Source organism: Nomascus leucogenys, chromosome 13 (genome assembly GCF_006542625.1).
Source record: "Nomascus leucogenys isolate Asia chromosome 13, Asia_NLE_v1, whole genome shotgun sequence".
Taxonomy (NCBI): domain Eukaryota; kingdom Metazoa; phylum Chordata; class Mammalia; order Primates; family Hylobatidae; genus Nomascus; species Nomascus leucogenys.
Genome location: NC_044393.1, coordinates 89,374,719 through 89,392,962, shown reverse-complemented (window position 1 = coordinate 89,392,962; position 18,244 = coordinate 89,374,719). Strand labels below are relative to the sequence as shown.

The 18,244-nt window shown below is 44.4% G+C and overlaps 1 protein-coding gene and 1 non-coding gene across 3 annotated transcripts in view; both read left to right on the top strand.

Annotated features, from left to right (window-relative positions):
• Positions 1-18,244, top strand: part of SLC37A3 (solute carrier family 37 member 3) — a 59,746-nt gene that overhangs the window by 19,687 nt on the left and 21,815 nt on the right. For both annotated transcript variants that reach the window (XM_030826002.1, XM_030826001.1), the window contains exons 4-6: positions 6,377-6,469; positions 12,216-12,299; positions 15,369-15,514. In XM_030826002.1, the coding sequence (XP_030681862.1) occupies positions 6,377-6,469; positions 12,216-12,299; positions 15,369-15,514 (323 nt within the window). The remainder of the gene's footprint in view (positions 1-6,376; positions 6,470-12,215; positions 12,300-15,368; positions 15,515-18,244) is intronic.
• LOC115838161 lies at positions 403-504 on the top strand. Its single transcript, XR_004033202.1, has one exon. It is a non-coding gene; the product is annotated as a small nucleolar RNA U13 (small nucleolar RNA).

Here is an 18,244-nt window from a genome sequence, read left to right as displayed (position 1 = left end):
AGAAAACCTACAACTTTGAGCAGCTGCTTAAGTTCCTTGTCTCTAGCTCACACTGGTGTGTGTACCCAGCAGGGCTTAACCATGGGTCCTGATGAGTCTGGTGGGTACACAAGGATGGAACACTGTGGTTGCAGGGAAAATGTGGGAATGTCACTCTAATTGAAGACATTTAGGGCCCCAAATTGGCATTGCTGCAAATACTGTTTGATGTCAGCTGTGTGAGCCTGCACTGCTTTCTCATCTTTGATAGAATGCGTCTTCACAGTATGTGTGACGTGGCATTAAAGTAACCAGAAATGTGCCAGAAGCCACCTAGAAATTAGTTCTAGTGCTTTGGAATCACACTTTATTATTTGTTTATGATTTGGGGATTTTATTTTTTGTTAAAGATACATTTCTTTGATTCTTCTGTAGTTCATAAGCTGGATTATTGAGTATTCGCACACATGTGGGATGTGCCACCCTTGAACCTTGTTACAATGTGGGCACATTACTCACTTGACATGGATTAAAAATAAAGATGTTTCTTTAAAATTGCTGATTGCGATTTTTCTCTTTAATATTCTTTTAAATTTAATTTTTTTTTGTTTGAGATGGAGTCTTGCACTGTTGCTCAGGCTAGAGTGCAATGGCGCTATCTCGGCTCACTGCAACTTCTGCCTCCCAGGTTCAAGCGATTCTCCTGTCTCAGCCTACGGAGTGGCTGGGATTACAGGTGCACATCACCACGCCCGGCTAATTTTTTGTATTTTAGTAGAGATGAGGTTTCACTGTGTTGCCCAGGCTGGTCTCGAACTTGAACTCCTGAGTTCAGGCAATCCACCCGCCCCCGCCTTCCAAAGTGCTAGGATTACAAGCATGAGCCACTGTAACCGGCCTGTTTTTTTTTTTTTTTTTTTTTTTTTTGAGTTGGAGTCTTGCTCTGTCGCCCAGGCTGGAGTGCAGTGGCACAATCTTGGCTCACTGCAACCTCTTCCTCCTGGGTTGAAGCGATTCTTCTGCCTCCACCTCCTGAGTAGCTGGGACTACAGGCGCCAGGCGCATGTCACCACACTTGGCTAATTTTTGTATTTTTAGTAGAGATGGGGTTTCACCATATCGGCCAGGCTGGTCTCAAACTCCTGGCCTCGTGATCCCCCCACCTCGGCCTCCAAAAGTGCTGGGATTACAGGCGTGAGCCACTGCGCCGGCCTTGTTTTTTAAGACGGGGTCTTGCTCTGTTGCTCAGGCTTGAGTACAGTGACATAATCGTAGCTCGCTGCAGCCTTGAAGTCCTGGGCTCAAGCGATCCTCCCATCTCAGCCTCCTGTACTCAGGCACTGTACTCTGGCACTACAGGTGTGCACCACCACGCTCAGCTAATTTATTTTTATTTTGTAGAGATGGGGGTATCTTACCATGTTGCCTATGCTAGTCTCGAACTCCTGCCCTCAAGGGATCCTCCTGCCTGGGCCTCCCAGAGTGTTGCATTATAAGCATGAGCTACCACACCCAGCCTCTTTAATATTCTAAAATCTAGATTCTTTCTTTCTTTTTTTTTTCGAGATTGAGTCTTGTTCTGTCACCCAGGCTGGAGTACAGTGGCGTAATCTCAGCTCACTGCAACCTCTGCCTCCTGGGTTCAAGTGATTCTCCCGCCTCAGTCTCACGAGTAGCTGGGACTACAGGCACATGCCACCACGCCTGGCTAGTTTTTGTATTTTTTGGTAGTGATGGGGTTTTGCCATGTTGTCCAGGCTGGTCTCAAACTCCTGACCTCAAGCGATCGACCTGTCTCGGCCTCCCAAAGTGCTTGGGATTGTAGGCCTGAGCCACCGTACCTGGCCTAAAATCAAAATTTCTTTCTGTAACAACCCATCTCAGAAATGCCAGGATATTATAATTAGTACCTCAGAAATGATTTAGTTCGAGGATTTTCTAGGTTTTTGGTCGTAGGACCCCAAAATATTTTTGTTTATATGGGTTTATATCTATAGATACTAGTTTAGAAATTAAAGCTGAGAATTTAAAAAATACATTGGAGTTTTTGGGATTGCTTTTTGATGAATTAAATAAGCCAATAAATAGTAACATAAATAACATCTTCTGAAAAATGACTTTTTCAAAACAAAATAATGCGTGGCATTGTTTTACATTTTTGCACGTCACTTCGTGTCTGTTGATAGGAGATAGTGGGTTTTCATGTCTCCTTTGAATTCAGTGTGTTGCAGAGCTTATTCAGAGATCCTTTAGCTGGGCATGGTGGAGTGTGTCTGTAGTCCCAAATACTCAGGAAGCTAATGCTGGATTACTTGAGCCCAGGAGTTCAAGAGCAGCCTGGGCAACATAATGAGACCACATCTCAAAAAAAAAAAAAAAAAAAAACCACACACACACAAAAACAAAAAAAAAAGTTCTTTGAAATATAGGAAGAAAATTTGGCCTTTCACAGGTTTGAAGTTAGAAAAGAGAGAAGTGTTTTTGTAGCCTTTTCAGTTAATTGTGGATGTTCATTTGTCTTTGGTACTACAGCAAAATTCGGATAAGTGATAATTTCTTAAAAGTTAGTTCCAGTATCTGAAACTGTGTCAATGCACTTTGGAATACTCTTACATTAAGATCCATTTGTCTGTGTTGTTCTTTGGATCTTTAAAGTGGCAGACTCATTTCATTCATTTTTGAGGAAATAGCTGCCAAATACTCAAATCTGAATAACTAGTTTCTCAGTCATTCTTTCAAGTCAAAATATGTTCCAGCTGCTTTGGTATCAGAAGTGATTCTTGCAGACTTTCTACTTACTCACACAGAATATGAAAAATTCTTGGCCAGATGCAGTGGCTCACTCCTGTAATCCCAGCACTTTGGGAGGCCGAGGGGGGCAGATCATGAGGTCAGGAGTTCGAGACCAGCCTGACCAACATGGTGGAACCTGTGTCTACTAAAAATACAAAAATTAGCCAGGCGTGGTGGCACACGCCTGTAGTCCCAGCTACTCAGGAGGCTGAGGCAGGAGAATCGCTTGAACCCGGTAGGCAGAGGTCATAGTGAGCCGAGATCGTACCATTGCATTCCAACCTGGGTGACAGGGTGAGGCTCTGTCTCAAAGAAAAAAAAAAAATAATAATTATTGTACTCAAGGGCCTACAGTTTTTAAAATTAAAAATTTTTACTGCTTCATGAAGGACAGTCTTAGGTGACACTGGCTTTTTTTTTTTTTTTTTTTGAGATAGGGTCTCACTCTGTCACCCAGGCTGGAGTGCAATGGCACGATCTCGGTTCAGTGCAACCTCCTCCTGTCAGGTTCAAGCGATTCTACTGCCTCAGCTTCCCGAGTAGCTGGGATTACAGGCGCCCACCACCACACCTGGCTAATTTTTGTAATTTTAGCAGAGATGGGATTTCATCATGTTGGCCAGGCTGGTCTTGAACTTTTGACTTCAAGTGATCCGCCCTCGGCCTCCCAAAGTGCTGGGATTACAGGTGTGAGCCACCCCTCCCAGCGGACACTGGCTTTTTAAAATCCTTTTTTTTTTTTTTTTTTTGAGATGGAGTCTCGCTGTCGCCCAGGTTGGAGTGCAGTGGTGCGATCTCAGCTCACTGCAGGCTCCGCCCCCCAGGGTTCGCGCCATTCTCCTGCCTCAGCCTCCCAAGTAGCTGGGACTACAGGCGCCCGCCACCTCGCCCAGCTAATTTTTTGTATTTTTAGTAGAGACGGGGTTTCACCGTGTTAGCCAGGATGGTCTCGATCTCCTGACCTTGTGATCCACCCGCCTCGGCCTCCCAAAGTGCTGGGATTACAGGCGTGAGCCACCGCGCCTGGCCCCTTTTTTGGTTTTTTATTGTGAGCATGCTGCAGTGAGCAATACGGTGATCACTAGTGCTGTTTGGCATTACTACGTTGGTTTATGCTAAGGTGCAGCAGTTTTTCTCCACTGCTGTTGCACTGTCAGTGCAGAATGGGACAAAGTTGAAAGGACATCACATTTTAATGTGGCCCAAATAATTTTGACCTTGCAGACCCCCTCAGAATAAGGCTCTGGAGGCCTCTCCGTCTCCCCAAGTTCCATGGACCACAGTTGGAGGGCTATGATCTGGTCCATTTCCCATCCTATTGAAGAACCCCTTCTGTATCTTTGAGAAATTACCTTCCCGTTTCCCTCAGGGATGTCTATTGCGGGGGAAATTCACTACGCTGTGAAGCAGCCCATTACGTTTTTGAAAGTTCTGTAAACTAACTCAGATCTTTTTTCCACTGCTGGCCCTTGATAAAGTTGAGGATAACTTTTCACAGATTCCCTGTGTCTCTTTTTTTCAGCATAAATTTGTATTTCCATTTCTTTCAGTGGTTCCTCTCATGGCCTGGTTTCATGTATCCTGCTCATCTTTCTTTAAAATGAAAATGAATGAACATTATTTAATTCATTACAAAAGATATTGACAAAATAACTATGGATTCTTTTCACTGTTAGACCCTGTATAAATATGTGTAAGACTTGGTTCTTATCCTAAAGGAATTTAAAAAACTGGATTTAAACACAGCCAAAGAATATAAACATCCTGCAGAATCATACATGGCATTTTGCAGTTAGAAAGAACCTAGCTCTCAGCCGGGCGTGGTGGCTCACGGCCGTAATCCCAGCACTTGGGGAGGTGGAGGCGGGTGGATCACGAGGTTGGGAGATCAAGATCATCCTGGCCAACATGGCGAAACCCCGTCTCTACTAAAAATACAAAAATTATCTGGGCGTGGTGACACGTGCCTGTAATCCCAGCTGAGGGAGGCTGAGGCAGGAGAATCACTTGCACCCAGGAAGTGGAGGTTGCAGTGAGCCAAGATCATGCCACTGCCCTCTAGCCTGGGCAACAGAGTGAGACTCCATCTCAAAAATAAATAAATAAAAATAGAAAGAACTCGTTTTGTGGTTCTGCAGACTGGCCACTGAGGTGCTGTGAGAGCTGCTCAGCTGCTTTGTCGTGAATGGGTTGTAGGTGGGCTGCGATCTCCCTTCCCTAAGCTCCTGGGGTTGCTAGGTGGGGCTTGGGATGGCCTCCTCCTGATTTTAGACTGGTGGATATTCCCAGACCAATCAACTCTGACCTTGAACAGCTTCTTGAGTTTACTCCAGTGTGTTACAGAAAGATCGTTTTCTATGTGTGCCTATGACGAAGTTGAGAAGTATTGGGATAAGTGGCCTCTCTAGGGCAACAAATAACTTAGGACTAGAGTTGGGATTGTAAGTTTTCTGAGTACCAGACTAGAAGGATAATAAAGTTGGCAAGACATTGTGATTTGATTGAAGTAGGTTAATGAAGGACACTTCTTATCATTTTAAAAATTAAGATGTGATTCTTAATTACCTTTTTAGTATTCAGTTCTACAATTTTTGACAAACACATATGGTGTTGTAACTATTCCAAGATATAGAACATCATCCCCCAGATTCTCTAGTACCCCTTTTTAGTCAGCCCTTCTTGCGTCCCTCAGCCCTAGGCAACCACTGACCTGTAGGAAATTATTTTTGAAGAGTATCGTAAAATGTTTCCTTAGATGGAGTTAGACATAATTTCTCCCATCCAAGTACTAACCAGGCCTGACCCCACTTAACTTTCTACATCAGATGAGATTGCGTGCTTTCAGGGTGGTATGGCCCTAGATGCTAGGCATAATTTCGAATTGATTGGATATTGGATTCTGCCAAACAAAAAGACTATCATCAGAATTTATTTCTTCTAAATGTCTGCTTTTAAACTTACTGCCCCACTTTCTCACTTAATTGACTTAGTCACTAGCATTTGAGCCTTCCAATGATACACGTTTGAGGTGATATATTAATTGCCCTGATTTGATCATGACATGTTGAATATGTGTTGAACTATCACACTGTACTCCCTCAATATGTACAGTTACTATGTGTCAATTAAAAATAATACAAGCAAAAAAAATTACTAGTTATTTCTTTCTTTTCTTTTTTGCTTTTTAGAGATGGAGTCTTGCTCTCTCGCCCAGGCTGGAGTGCAGTGGCGCAATCTCGGCTCACTGCAAGCTCCGCCTCCCGGGTTCACGCCATTCTCCTGCCTCAGCCTCTCTGAGTAGCTGGGACTACAGGTGCCCGCCACCACGCCTGGCTAATTTTTTGTATTTTTTAGTAGAGATGGGGTTTCACCGTGGTCTCGATCTCCTGACCTCATGATCCGCCCGCCTCAGCCTCCCAAAGTGCTGGGATTACAAGCGTGAGCCACCGCGCCTGGCCACACTAGTTATTTCTAAATACATTTGAAGTAAAAGTTGGTCTTGAGCATTACTGGTGTTTTGGAAGTGTTTGTGAAGGGCCTTTGGGAAACAGAAAGCCCTAGCAGATTCTACAGGGACTGACCTGTTCCTGCTGTCTTACTGTAGATCTGGAGCAGCAACCATTTGTTCCCCAGTGCAGAGAAAGCGACTCTTTTCCTCGGAACACTGGATACCATTTTCCTCTTCTCCTATGCTGTGGTAAGTTTTGGAACTCTAGGGCTTAAAGGTAAAGAAAAATGTAAATGGAAATGACCCTGAGCCTTACGAAATTTATAAGGGATTTTGAATTTGCTGACTGAGGCAGAGTTCAATATTTCTGAAGTTTATATTTTTTGTTCTTCCCATTCATTTATTCATTCATTCGACAGATATTTATTGCTCATCTAGCATATGTCAATGGGAATTTGTCCCGAACAACACAAAATGCCCTGCCTTTATGGACCTGTATTCTTGGAGTTAGGGGAGACAGACAGTAACCAAATGCTTGCTATAAATAAATTATAGAGTATATTTGAAGGTGGTAAGTACAATGGAGGAAAATAAAGCAGAGAAGGGGACTAAAGGGGCCTGGGTGAGGTTGTAATTTTAAGTAGCACAGCCAGGAGACCTCAGGAGGCAGCGGGCATTTGAGTAACCCGAGCAGGTGAGTGAGGTCGGTGTGCTTGGATCAGAGCTGCAAGAAGAGAGGCCAGAGATGCAGTGGGGCTCAGATCTGTAGGGTTTTGGTACCTTTGGGGGAGCTTTGGCTTTAACCTTGAGTGAGATGGGAGCTGCTGGAAGGTTTTGTGCAGAGCAGCGGCAGGACCTGACTTAGGTTTGGACAGGTGCACTTGCTCTGGGAGCCAAGTTCTTTTGAGGTGAAGGATGATGGTGGCTTGGGTCCAGCATAACAGTAACAGAGGTTGGGGGGAAGTAGATTTTAGCGGTGTTTTGGAGGTAAAGCCAATAATATTTTTTCCCTCTTGAATGTGGGATGTAAGAGAAATGTATCAAGAACACCTCCAGGGTGGAAGTGTCGTGGCAGAGGGGAGATCGGGGAGATAGAAAGCTTTGATGACTCGCTTTTGGATGCATTACGTTTGACCTCTACTGCCCAGATGATGAAGAGCAGACGCTTGGTCATTGAGTGTGGAGTTCAAGGTGTAGGTTCAGTCTGAAGATACACGTTTTTGGAGTCCTTGGCCTTTATTATTATTATGTTTTTAATTTTTTATTTTTGAGACAGAGTTTTGCGCTTGTTGCCCAGGCTGGAGTGCAATGGCACAATCTCGGCTCACCAAAACCTCCACCTCCCGGGTTCAAGCAATTCTCCTGCCTCAGCCTCCTGAGTAGCTGGGATTGCAGGCATGCATCACCACGCCCAGCTAATTTTGTATTTTTTTAGTAGAGACCGGGTTTCTCCATGTTGGTCAGGCTGATCTCGAACACCCGACCTCAGACGATCCGCCTGCCTCGGCCTCCCAAAGTGCTGGGATTACAGGCGTGAGCCACCGCGCTCAGAGTCCTTGGCCTTTAGATGATTTATAGATCAAAACTGTGAGGCTGCATGAATTGATCAAGAGAACAGGCGAGGGCAGGGAAGAGGTGTGAAGCCTGAGCCTTAGGGCTCCCAGTCCTCAGAGGTGGGTGAGGAATGGGCCAGGTGGCGGGGTTGGAGTGGTAAGGAGGGTGGGGCTGGGCGCAGTGGCCCACGCCTGTAATCCTAGCACTTTGGGAGACCGAGGCGGGTGGATAACTTGGGGTCAGGAGTTTGAGACCATCCTGGCCAGCATGAAGAAACCCCATTTCCAATAAAAATACAAAAATTAGCCAGATGTGGGTTCCTGTAGTCCCAGCTTCTTGGGAGGCTGAGGCAGGAGAATTGCTTGAACCCGGGAGGAGGAGGTTGCAGTGAGCCGAGATTGCGCCACAGCACTCCAGCCTGGATGACAAAATGAGACTCCATCTCAAAAAGAAAAAAAAAAAAAAGGAAGGCGGGATCCTGGAGAGGTAGCATCCTGGGAGACATTCCATGGTGGCGAGGAATCATTCAGCGTCAGGATAGGCAGCTGGCGTCTCTGCCTGGCTGTAGGAACAGCTGTGGTGGATGCCACATTAGAGTTCTGGAGCTGGTGGTGGCAGCAGCTGGAATGTGGACTGTGAGAGGAGCCTTCCTTTTCTCCCCAGCATATAAGATGCTGTCTTTAAGTATGCCTCATTTCTGTCTGTAAGTGTGCCTTATTAAAAACGCCTTTTAATTCTCAATGTCCAGGCCAATTGAAAATATGGGTAAAAGTTCTTTTTTTTTTTTTTTTTTTTTTTTTTTTTTTTTTTTTTTTTTAAAAGTTTCTGAAATGTTAGTTTTTTTTTTTTCTAAATGTCCAGGCAATGTTATAATTATGGTTTTTTTTATTTTATATAGTTTCTAATATGTATTGTAAAAAAAAAAAAAAAAAAAAAAAAAAAAAAAAAAAAAAAATTTTTATTTTTTTTTTTTTTTTTTTTTTTTTTTTTTTTTTTTTTTTTTTTTTTATTTATTTATTTATTTTATTTTATTTTATTATTATTTTTTGAGACCTAGTCTTGCTCTGTTGCCCAGGCTGGAGTGCAATGGTGCGATCTCAGCTCACTGCACCTCGCTCATGTTCCTAAAAAAAAAAAAAAAAAAAAAAAAAAAAAAAAAAAAAAAAAAAAAAAAAAAAAAAAAAAAAAAAAAAAAAAAAAAAAAAAAAAAAAAAAAAAAAAAAAAAGATTCTCATGTCCAGCTCTGTCAGCTTTTTTTTTTTTTTTTTTTTTTTTTTTTTTTTTTTTTTTTTTTTTTTTTTTTCCTGGGTAGCTGGGATTACAGGTGCACACCATCATGCCCAGCTAATGTTTGTATTTTTAGTAGAGACGGGGTTTCACCGTGTTGGCCAGGCTGGTCTCAAATTCCTGTTCTCAGTTGAACCATTTACCGCTGCCTTCCAAAGTGCTGGGATTACAGGCGTTAGCTACCATGCTTGGCCTATTTTTTTTTTTTTTTTTTTTTTGAGACGGAGTCTCGCTGTGTTGCCCAGGCTGGAGTGCAGTGGCATAATCTTGGCTCACTGCAACCTCTGCCCCCTGGGTTCAAGCAATTCTGCTGCTTCAGCCTCCCAAGTAGCTGGGACTGCAGACGTGCCACCATGCCCTGCTAATTTTTTTTGTATTTTTAGTAGAGACGGAGTTTCACCGTGTTGGTCAGGCTGGTCTCGAACTCCTGACCTCAAATGATCCGCCCGCCTCGGCCTTCCAAAGTGCTGGGATTACAGGTGTGAGCCACTGCACCCAGTCTATTTGGTTAATTATTTTTTATTTTTTATTTTTTTTTGAGACGGAGTCTTGCTGTGTCCCCCAGGCTGGAGTGCAATGGCGGGATCTCCGCTCACTGCAAGCTCCACCCCCTGGGTTCACGCCATTCTCCTGCCTCAGCCTCCCAAGTATCTGAGACTACAGGCGCCCGCCACAACGCCCGGCTAATTTTTTGTATATTTAGTAGAGACGAGGTTTCACCGTGTTAGCCAGGATGGTCTCGATCTCCTGACCTCATGATCCACCCACCTCGGCCTCCCAAAGTGCTAGGATTACAGGCTTGAGCCACTGTGCCCGGCCTGGTTAATTATTAAGAGTATCTTTTCTTCAAAGAGGAAACAGAGAAACGGTTGGAACAGTTCTTTGGTCATTCATTTAGTCTACCTCCTCACCTTGGGTATTTTCTATATAAAATCCCCATGTAGAGGCACAGGAGCTGGTGACAGGGTGCTCACTTCTCTTCAAGCCACTCGTTTCTTTCAGGGACCAGTTTAAGAGGCAGTGTAGTCTAACTAGCTGTGTTAAACTTGGTTGCGAAGTAGAATTTAACCCTTTTTTGGTGTTTAGTTTCCTCATCTATAGAGTCATCTATAGGACTAGATTTAGGACATAAAAGATCAATGCCGTGAAAAATCAATGGTCATGGTTTTTTTTTTATCTTGAGCTGCACTTCCTTCTGTAACTTATGGCATTTTGCTTTCTGCAGCAAAACAGAATGTATTGATTCTGGCGGGGCACGGTGGCTCACACCTGTAATCCCAGTACTTTGGGAGGCCAAGGGGGCAGATCACCTGAGGTCAGGAGTTTGAGACCAGCCTGGCCAACATGGCAAAACCCCATCTCTACTGAAAATACAAAAATTAGCCAGGCAAATTCAGTTAGGACCAGGTGTTTCTAATAAATTGACTATCTCTAAAACTTGGCTGGGCGTGGTGTCTCACGCCTATAATCCTAGCACTTTGGGAGTGGGGAGAATTGCTTGAGGCCAATAGTTCAAGACCAAACTGGCCAACATAGCAAGAACCCATCTCTGAAAAAACAAAAATTGGCCGAGTGCAGGCTTGTAGTCCCAGCTACTCGGGAGGCTAAGGCAGGAGAATTGTTTGAACCTAGGAGGCAGAGGCTGCAGTGAGCCAAGATCACATCATTGCATTCCAGCCTGGATGACAGAGTGAGACACTGTCTCAAAAAAAAAAAAAAAAAAAGCATGTATTGTTCTGTCATCTGAAGCAGAATTGAGATTTTCTTCGTCCCTTTTGTTCTGTGTAGCATAAGTCCATGTGAGGGCCAGCTAGACAACATAGAATCTACTTTAAGGCTGACATGCTTCTCTTAGGATGAGGAAGCTTGATGATAATGAGGGAGAAACATTCATATTTAAATTTTTCTTCTCATTTTTTTTTTTGAGATGGAGTCTCACTCTGTCACCCAGGCTGGAGTACAGTGGCGCCATCTCGGCTCACTGCAAGCCCCGCCTCCTCGGTTCAAGTGATTCTCCTGCCTCAGCCTCCCGAGTTGCTGGGATTACAGGCACGAGCCACCGTGCCCATCTGATTTTTGTATTTTTAGTAGAGACAGGGTTTCACCATGTTGGTCAGGCTGGTGTTGAACTCTTCACCTTAGGTGATCCACCCGCCTCGGCCTCCCAAAGTGCTGGGATTACAGATGTGAGCTACTGCACTCGGCCAATTTTTTTTTTTTAGAGATGGGTTCTTGCTATGTTGGCCAGTTTGGTCTTGAACTATTGGCCTCAAGCAATTCTCCCCGCTCCCAAAGTGCTAGGATTACAGGCGTGAGACACCACGCCCAGGCAAGTTTTAGAGATAGTCAATTTATTAGAAACACCTGGTCCTAACTGAATTTAGGTTTTCAGTCAAGATATTTTATATATTTATGGAAGAAACCTAAAGTGTGCTGCGCTTAAGGTCTTCAGTCTCACTTCCTGCCATGATCTCAGCATTTTAATTCCTGCCACTCAGTGGGAGGACAGCAGAAGGCAGAACCTGTCTCCAGCTAATTATTGTCTCTGCCTTCCTACTCTCCCTGCCTTGGGATGTCATGAAACCCAAGGGTCAGATTCAACAGGCAGCTAGTGTGCCCCGGAACCTTCTATTCCACTTTTTACAAGGTTGGAACTGAAACTGCAGGGCGCGTGGTAACACATGTTAACCCGGAGTGCAGATGGCTAAGAGGAATCCCTTTGGGAGAGCTTATCACTGACGGGTAGGAATTAATCTAGTCTAGAAAATGAAATATATTTGTGTGCTTGTTTTATTAGAGTCATTCTTATTTATTTATTTTTTTTCCAGTTAGGGAATCAAGTAAAACCAAAGTTTGCCCTGAACTTTGGTGTGTTTGTGGTGGAGTGTGCAGAAGCCCGCTGCCATTTCTTTTTTTTTTTTTTTTCTTCCATTTTCATAACTTTTTTGTTTTCACTGTATTACTGACCCTGTTATCCAGCCCACTGCCATTTCATGAAACATTTGTGAAACTCCTGTAGACAGGTAGCCTAGGCATGTGAATAAGAGTTAATTTTAAATAATATCTGTGTTTGTCTCATTTGCTTTGCAGTGCATGTTACTTTTTCATACTGTGTTATTATTTAGAGCTGTAAAAGAAAATGCTTTATTTTTAGGGCCTTTTCATCAGTGGCATCATTGGGGATCGGTTGAATTTGCGATGGGTTCTGTCTTTCGGCATGTGCTCTTCTGCATTAGTGGTAAGTTGAAAAGGTCTTATTATTATTATTTTGGTCAGATATTTTAGAATCTAAGTAATCTCCCTACTTTTCTGTAGAAAAGAATAGTAAGATTAATCCTCATTGTTCAAATTCCTCATTTGCCTTTTCATTTAGATGAGTCTTTTTTTTTTTTTCCCCTGAGACGGAATCTTGCTCTGTTACCCCAGGCTAGAGTGCAATGGTGCCATCTTAGCTCACTGCAACCTCTGCCTCCCATGTTCAAGCGATTCTCCTGCCTCAGCCTCCTGAGTAGCTGGGACTATAGGTGCAGGTCACCATGCCTGGGTGATTTTTGTATTTTTAGTAGAGACGGGGTTTCACCATGTTGGCCAGGCTTATCTCCTGGCCTCAGGTGATCCTCCTGCCTTGGCCTCCCAAAGTGCTGGGATTCCAGGCTTGAGCCATTGCGCCTGGCCAGATGAGTCTTTTTAAAGTAAGATTCTAATCAGGTCCCTTTGTTGTCCCTCAGGCACCAGCAGAGTTAATTAATAGTCTGAATAAATGGCCTGGCATTCACTAGACCCTGGCCCCAGCCTGCCTTCCCATCATATTTGTCACTCTGCTTCATCCCTTTGCTCCAGCCAAGCTGGACTGCTTTCCAGGCTGCTAACATCCTGCTCCTTTCTTTCTTTTTTTTTTTTTTTTGAGGCAGAGTTTCGCTCTTGTTGCCCAGGCTGGAGTGGAATGGCGCAATGTCAGCTTACCACAACCTCTGCCTTCCAGGTTCAAGTGATTCTCATGCCTCAGCCTCTTGAGTAGCTGGGATTACAAGCATGCGCCACCACACCTGACTATCTTTTTTATTTTTATTAAAGACAGGGGTTTCTCCATGTTGGTCAGGCTGGTCTCGAACTCCCGACCTCAGGTGATCCGCCCACCTCGCCCTCCCAAAGTGCTGGGATTACAGGTGTGAGCCACTGCGCCTGGCCCTATCCTGCTCCTTTCTGTCTCGGTGCTTTTGTTCCTTCTGTTCTGCCTGCCTTGGATGGTCCCCTTTTCAGCTCTCCAGAGTCCAACTCACAGTCTCCTTCAAGCATTGGCCAAATGACACCTCTTTGAGAATGTCAGTCACTCTTCTGAGCTCCCGTGCCTGTTTCTTTGCAGGCACTTGAGACAGTCTGCTGCTTAGCTTGGTTATTTCTGTTTCAGTCTTGCTTTCCCTTAGGGCGGTCATGCAGTGGTTAAAATCACAGATTCCCTAGACCAGGACAGCCTGGGTTTCTGTCTGTCTTCTGTAGTTTCCTAACTTATGATTTCTGTGAGCTTCAGAGGGAGATATGCATATTAGCTCTCCCCGGATGGCAGTGAGAACTGTGAGTTTCTGTATGTGAGGCATTTGAAACAAGTGCTGTGTAGGGGAGGATCCATATCTGATTAATCTCTTTTTTTTTTTTTTTTTTGAAACGGAGTCTTGCTCTGTCACCCAGGCTGGAGTGCAGTGGCATGATCTTGGCTCACTGCAACCTCCACTTCCCAGATTCAAGCCATTCTCCTGCTTCAGCCTCCTGAGTAGCTGGGACTACAGGTGTGCACCACCGTTCCCGGCTAATTTTTGTATTTTTAGTAGAGTCAGGGTTTTACCATGTTGGCCAGGTTAGTCTTGAACTCCTGACCTCAGGTGATCTGCCCACCCCAGCCTCCCAAAGTGCTGGGATTACAGAGGTGAGCCACCGTGCCCGGCCTCCATATCTGACTAATCGTCATTGCTTACTAGCTTCTAGTCAGGAATTTCTGTTGATTAAATGAAACCATGGAGTTTAGTTAGACCCTAATTTAATATGATTATTATTTTTTTAGAGATAAGGTCTCGATTTGCTGCCCAGGCTGGAGTGCAGCGGTGTGATCTTGCAGCCTTGAACTCCCAAGCTCGAGCAGTCCTCCCACTTTAGCCTCCCGGGTAGCCGGGACTGTAGGTGTGTACCATCATGCTCAGCTAATTTTCTAATTTTTCAGTCATGGCGTCTCACTATATTGCCCAGGTTGTTCCTTGAACTCCTGGCCTTAAGTGATCCTCCCTCCTTTGCCTCCCCAAACACTGGAATTACAGGCACAAGTCCCTGCGTTTGGCCTACTATTGTTTATCAGTGTTTGTCATTTGAGTGTAAGTAAAACCTTTTTTTCCCCTTGACATTTTAGAGATGGAAGCACTTTATTTATTTATGAGTTGCTCACCCATACATAATAAACATATCATTTTAAAACCTGTGTACAGACTTTTTTGTGTTTTATATATTTTTTAAAAACTGCAGTTTGTACATAAACTTGCCCTTTTTAAGCATATTGTTCAGACTTTCAACAAATGAGTAGTTTTGTGACCTCCCCTCCTTTCTCCAGCCCCTGGCAACCCCTGATCATTTTTCTGTGTACAGTTTTGCTTATTCCAGAATGTCTTATAACTGGAACTAGACAGTATTGTACATACTATTTTTTAATCATGCAGGGTATTCTCAAAATATAGTTTGACTGTAGATAAAATGTCCACTTGAGCAAAATGCCTGGAAAGAAGCAGCCCCTTGATGAAAGCTGCTAAATGATTCAGCAGATCACAAGTTTGATAGGTTTCGCTTTCGTTGATTAACTCAGGAGCTGTAGCCATACAGTGGCTGGCACTCGCCCCGTGCCTCTGCCCATAGCGGTGCCTGGCACTGCTCTGGGAAAGGTGGCCTCCCTGGGCTCGTTCTGTCCTCACAGCAGCCCTCTGGAGGTTGCTGTTCCCTCCACATGCACAGTCTGAGGGTGAGGAGATGGAAATAGATGTAAAATGAGGAATTCACTTTTTAGCTTTGAAGATGTCAGTTGGAGGGCTGATAGCTTCATGACTTTATGTCTTTGGCATCTCCTCCTCTCTGGTGGGCAGCGATTGGGTGGCTGCCTCCTCATTGCAGCTCTGAGCAGGATCTTTGTGATGCTGGCCACCGGACTTACGGGCACTGGCTGTGTGAGTGTATCCTTCACGTGGTCTCTACTCTGAAGCAAGTGGGTAGAGTGGCGTCCACTGAAAGTGTCAGTGTGGCTGTTACATATTCCTTTTGTTTCCTCCTCTTCAAGGTGTTTGTCTTTGGCGCACTCACAGAATGGCTGCATTTCTACAACAAATGGCTGTACTGCTGCCTGTGGATTGTGAACGGCCTGCTGCAGTCCACTGGTTGGCCCTGTGTGGTTGCTGTTATGGGCAACTGGTTTGGGAAAGCTGGGTATGGTACTTCCTTCCTCTCTGATTTCTCTGTTTAAGTGGTTTCCATGATGGATTTTTCAGACTTGGCAAAGTCAGTTACTTTGATGCCTTAGATATCATCCACAACTTTCGTTAGCAAGTCAGAGTTGTTCAGGGAGAGAGGGTTTCACATCAGTGTGCGTTGGAAATGGCGTGGACCTTAGAAGTGATCCGGCCCAGGAGACACACTCCTACCACTCTTTGGGCTGTGGGCAGATTCCAAGTGTGGGCCAAGGCATGAGGTCTCAGTTTTTTATTTTACTCATCGTTTCTTTAGAGAACATAAAAATCTCATTTACTATCCGTCGTGTATCTTCCTTTGGGTTTTGCCTTCCCTGCCCTTTTTTGAGAGTGATCTTATTTAACCTTTTTACATTAAAGATAAGGAAATTGAGGTCAAAGGTTATTCATGTTGACCCGCCCAAGGTCATGTAACAAGGGCTCTAATTAGATTCAGATGAAGAACGCCAGACTTTGGGGCTTGATCAAATGGGATATTTTTTCCCCCTAAACCTTCAAGGAGCTTTTTTTTTCTTTTTTGTTGTTGAGACAGAGTCTTGTTCTGTCGCCAGGCTGGAGTGCAGTGGGGTGATCTTGGCTCGCTGCAACCTTCGCCTCCCGGGTTTGAGTGATTCTCCTGCCTCAGCTTCCCGAGTAGCTGGGACTACAGGCGTGTACCACCATGTCCAGCTAATTTTTTTTTTTTTTTTTTTTTTTTTGAGATGGAGTTTTGCTCTTATTGCCCATTGCAATGGCGCAATCTCGGCTCACTGCAACCTCGACCTCCCAGGTTCAAGCAATTCTCCTGCTGTAGCCTCCTGAGTAGCTGGGATTACAGGCATGTGCCCCCACACCTGGCTAGTTTTGCATTTTTAGTACAGATGGGGTTTCTCCATGTTGGTCAGGCTGGTCTCGATCTCCTGACCTCAGGTGATTTCGCCTGCCTCGGCCTCCCAAAGTGCTGGGATTACAGGCATGAGCCACCGTGCCCAGCCATAATTTTATATATAAATGGAATCATGTACTCTTTTTTTGAGTCATCTTTTTTTTTTTTTTTTCCTGTAAAGAAAGGGTCTGTGTTGCCCAGGCTGGTCTCAAGTTCCTGGCCTCAAGCTATTCTGCCTTGGCCTCCCAAAGTGCTGGGAATACAGGCATGAGCCATCATGCCCAGGCTTTGTATCTTCTTTTATTCAGCATAATTAGAAATTTATTCATGTTTATTCATTCACCTGCAGATGAACATTTGGGTTGTTTTCAGTTTTGGGCTATTACAAATAAAGCTCCTGGGAACATTTGTGTACATATCCTTGTGTGGACATATGCTTTCATTTCTCTTGGGTAAATACCTAGGAGTAGAATGGCTGGATCATATGCTAGGTGTGTATTTCCTTTTCTTTTTTGTTTGTTTTTTCCCAAGACGGAGTTTTGCTCTTACTGCCCAGGCTGGAGTGCAATGGCGTGATCTCAGCTCACTGCAACCTCCGCCTCCTGGATTCAAGCGGTTCTCCTGCCTCAGCCTCTCGAGTAGCTGGGATTACAGGCGCCCGCCATCATGCCCAGCTAATTTTTTGTATTTTCAGTAGAGACAGGGTTTCTCCATGTTGGTCAGGCTGGTCTCGAACTCCTGACCTCAGGTGATCCAACCACCTCGGCCTCCCAAAGTGCTGGGATTATAGGCGTAGCCACTGCGCCCAACTGTGTTTACCATTTTAAGACACTGGCAGTCTCTTCCAAAGTGGTCATACCATTTTACATTCCCATCAGCAGAGCATAAGGGTTCTTATTGCTCTGTGCCCTTCCCAACACTTGGCATGCTTGGTGTTTTTTGATTTTAGCCATTCTAATAAGTGTGTAATTATATCACATTGTTACTTTAATTTCCATTTTTCTAATGTCTAATGACGTTGAGCATCTTTTTAAAAAGTGTTTGCTTTGTTTTGCTTTTGAAACAGGGTCTCGCCCTGTCACTCAGGCTGGAGTACAGTGGTGCGATCTTGGCTCACTGCAACCTCCGCCTCCTGGTTTCAAGTGATTCTCTTGCCTCAGCCTCCCAAGTAGCTGGGATTATACGTGTGCAGCCACCATGCGCAGCTAATTTTTGTATTTTTAGTAGATACGGGGTTTCATCATGTTGGTCAGGCTAGTCTCAAACTCCTGACCTCAAGTGACCTGCCCACCTCAGGCCTCCCAAAGGCTGAGATTACAGGCGTGAGCCACCTCGCCTGGCCAATTGAGTGTTTTTTCATGTGCTTATTTGTATATTTTTTTGTGTGAAGTATCTATTAAAATCTTTTGCCCACCTTTCAAGGACTTTGTATTTTGAGATGATTGTAGATTCATACTTTTTAACATTCTATTGCATTGTCTGTTGTCATATTTTATCGAGTTTTGGGAGCCTTATATTCTGGATAGTTTTTTTTTTTTTTTTTTTTTGGGTGGTGGAGTCTCACTCTGTTGCCAAGGCTGGAGTGCAGTGGCGTGATCTCGGCTTACTGCAACCTCCGCCTCACGGGTTGAAGCTATTCTCTTGCCTCAGCCTTCCGAGTAGCTGGGATTACAGGCGCATGCCACCACGCTCAGCTGATTTTGTATTTTTAGTAGAGATGGGGTTTCTGCATGTTGGTCAGGCTGGTCTCGAACTCCTGACCTCAGGTGATCTGCCCGCCTTAGCCTCCCAAAGTACTGGGATTACAGATGTGAGCCACTGCGC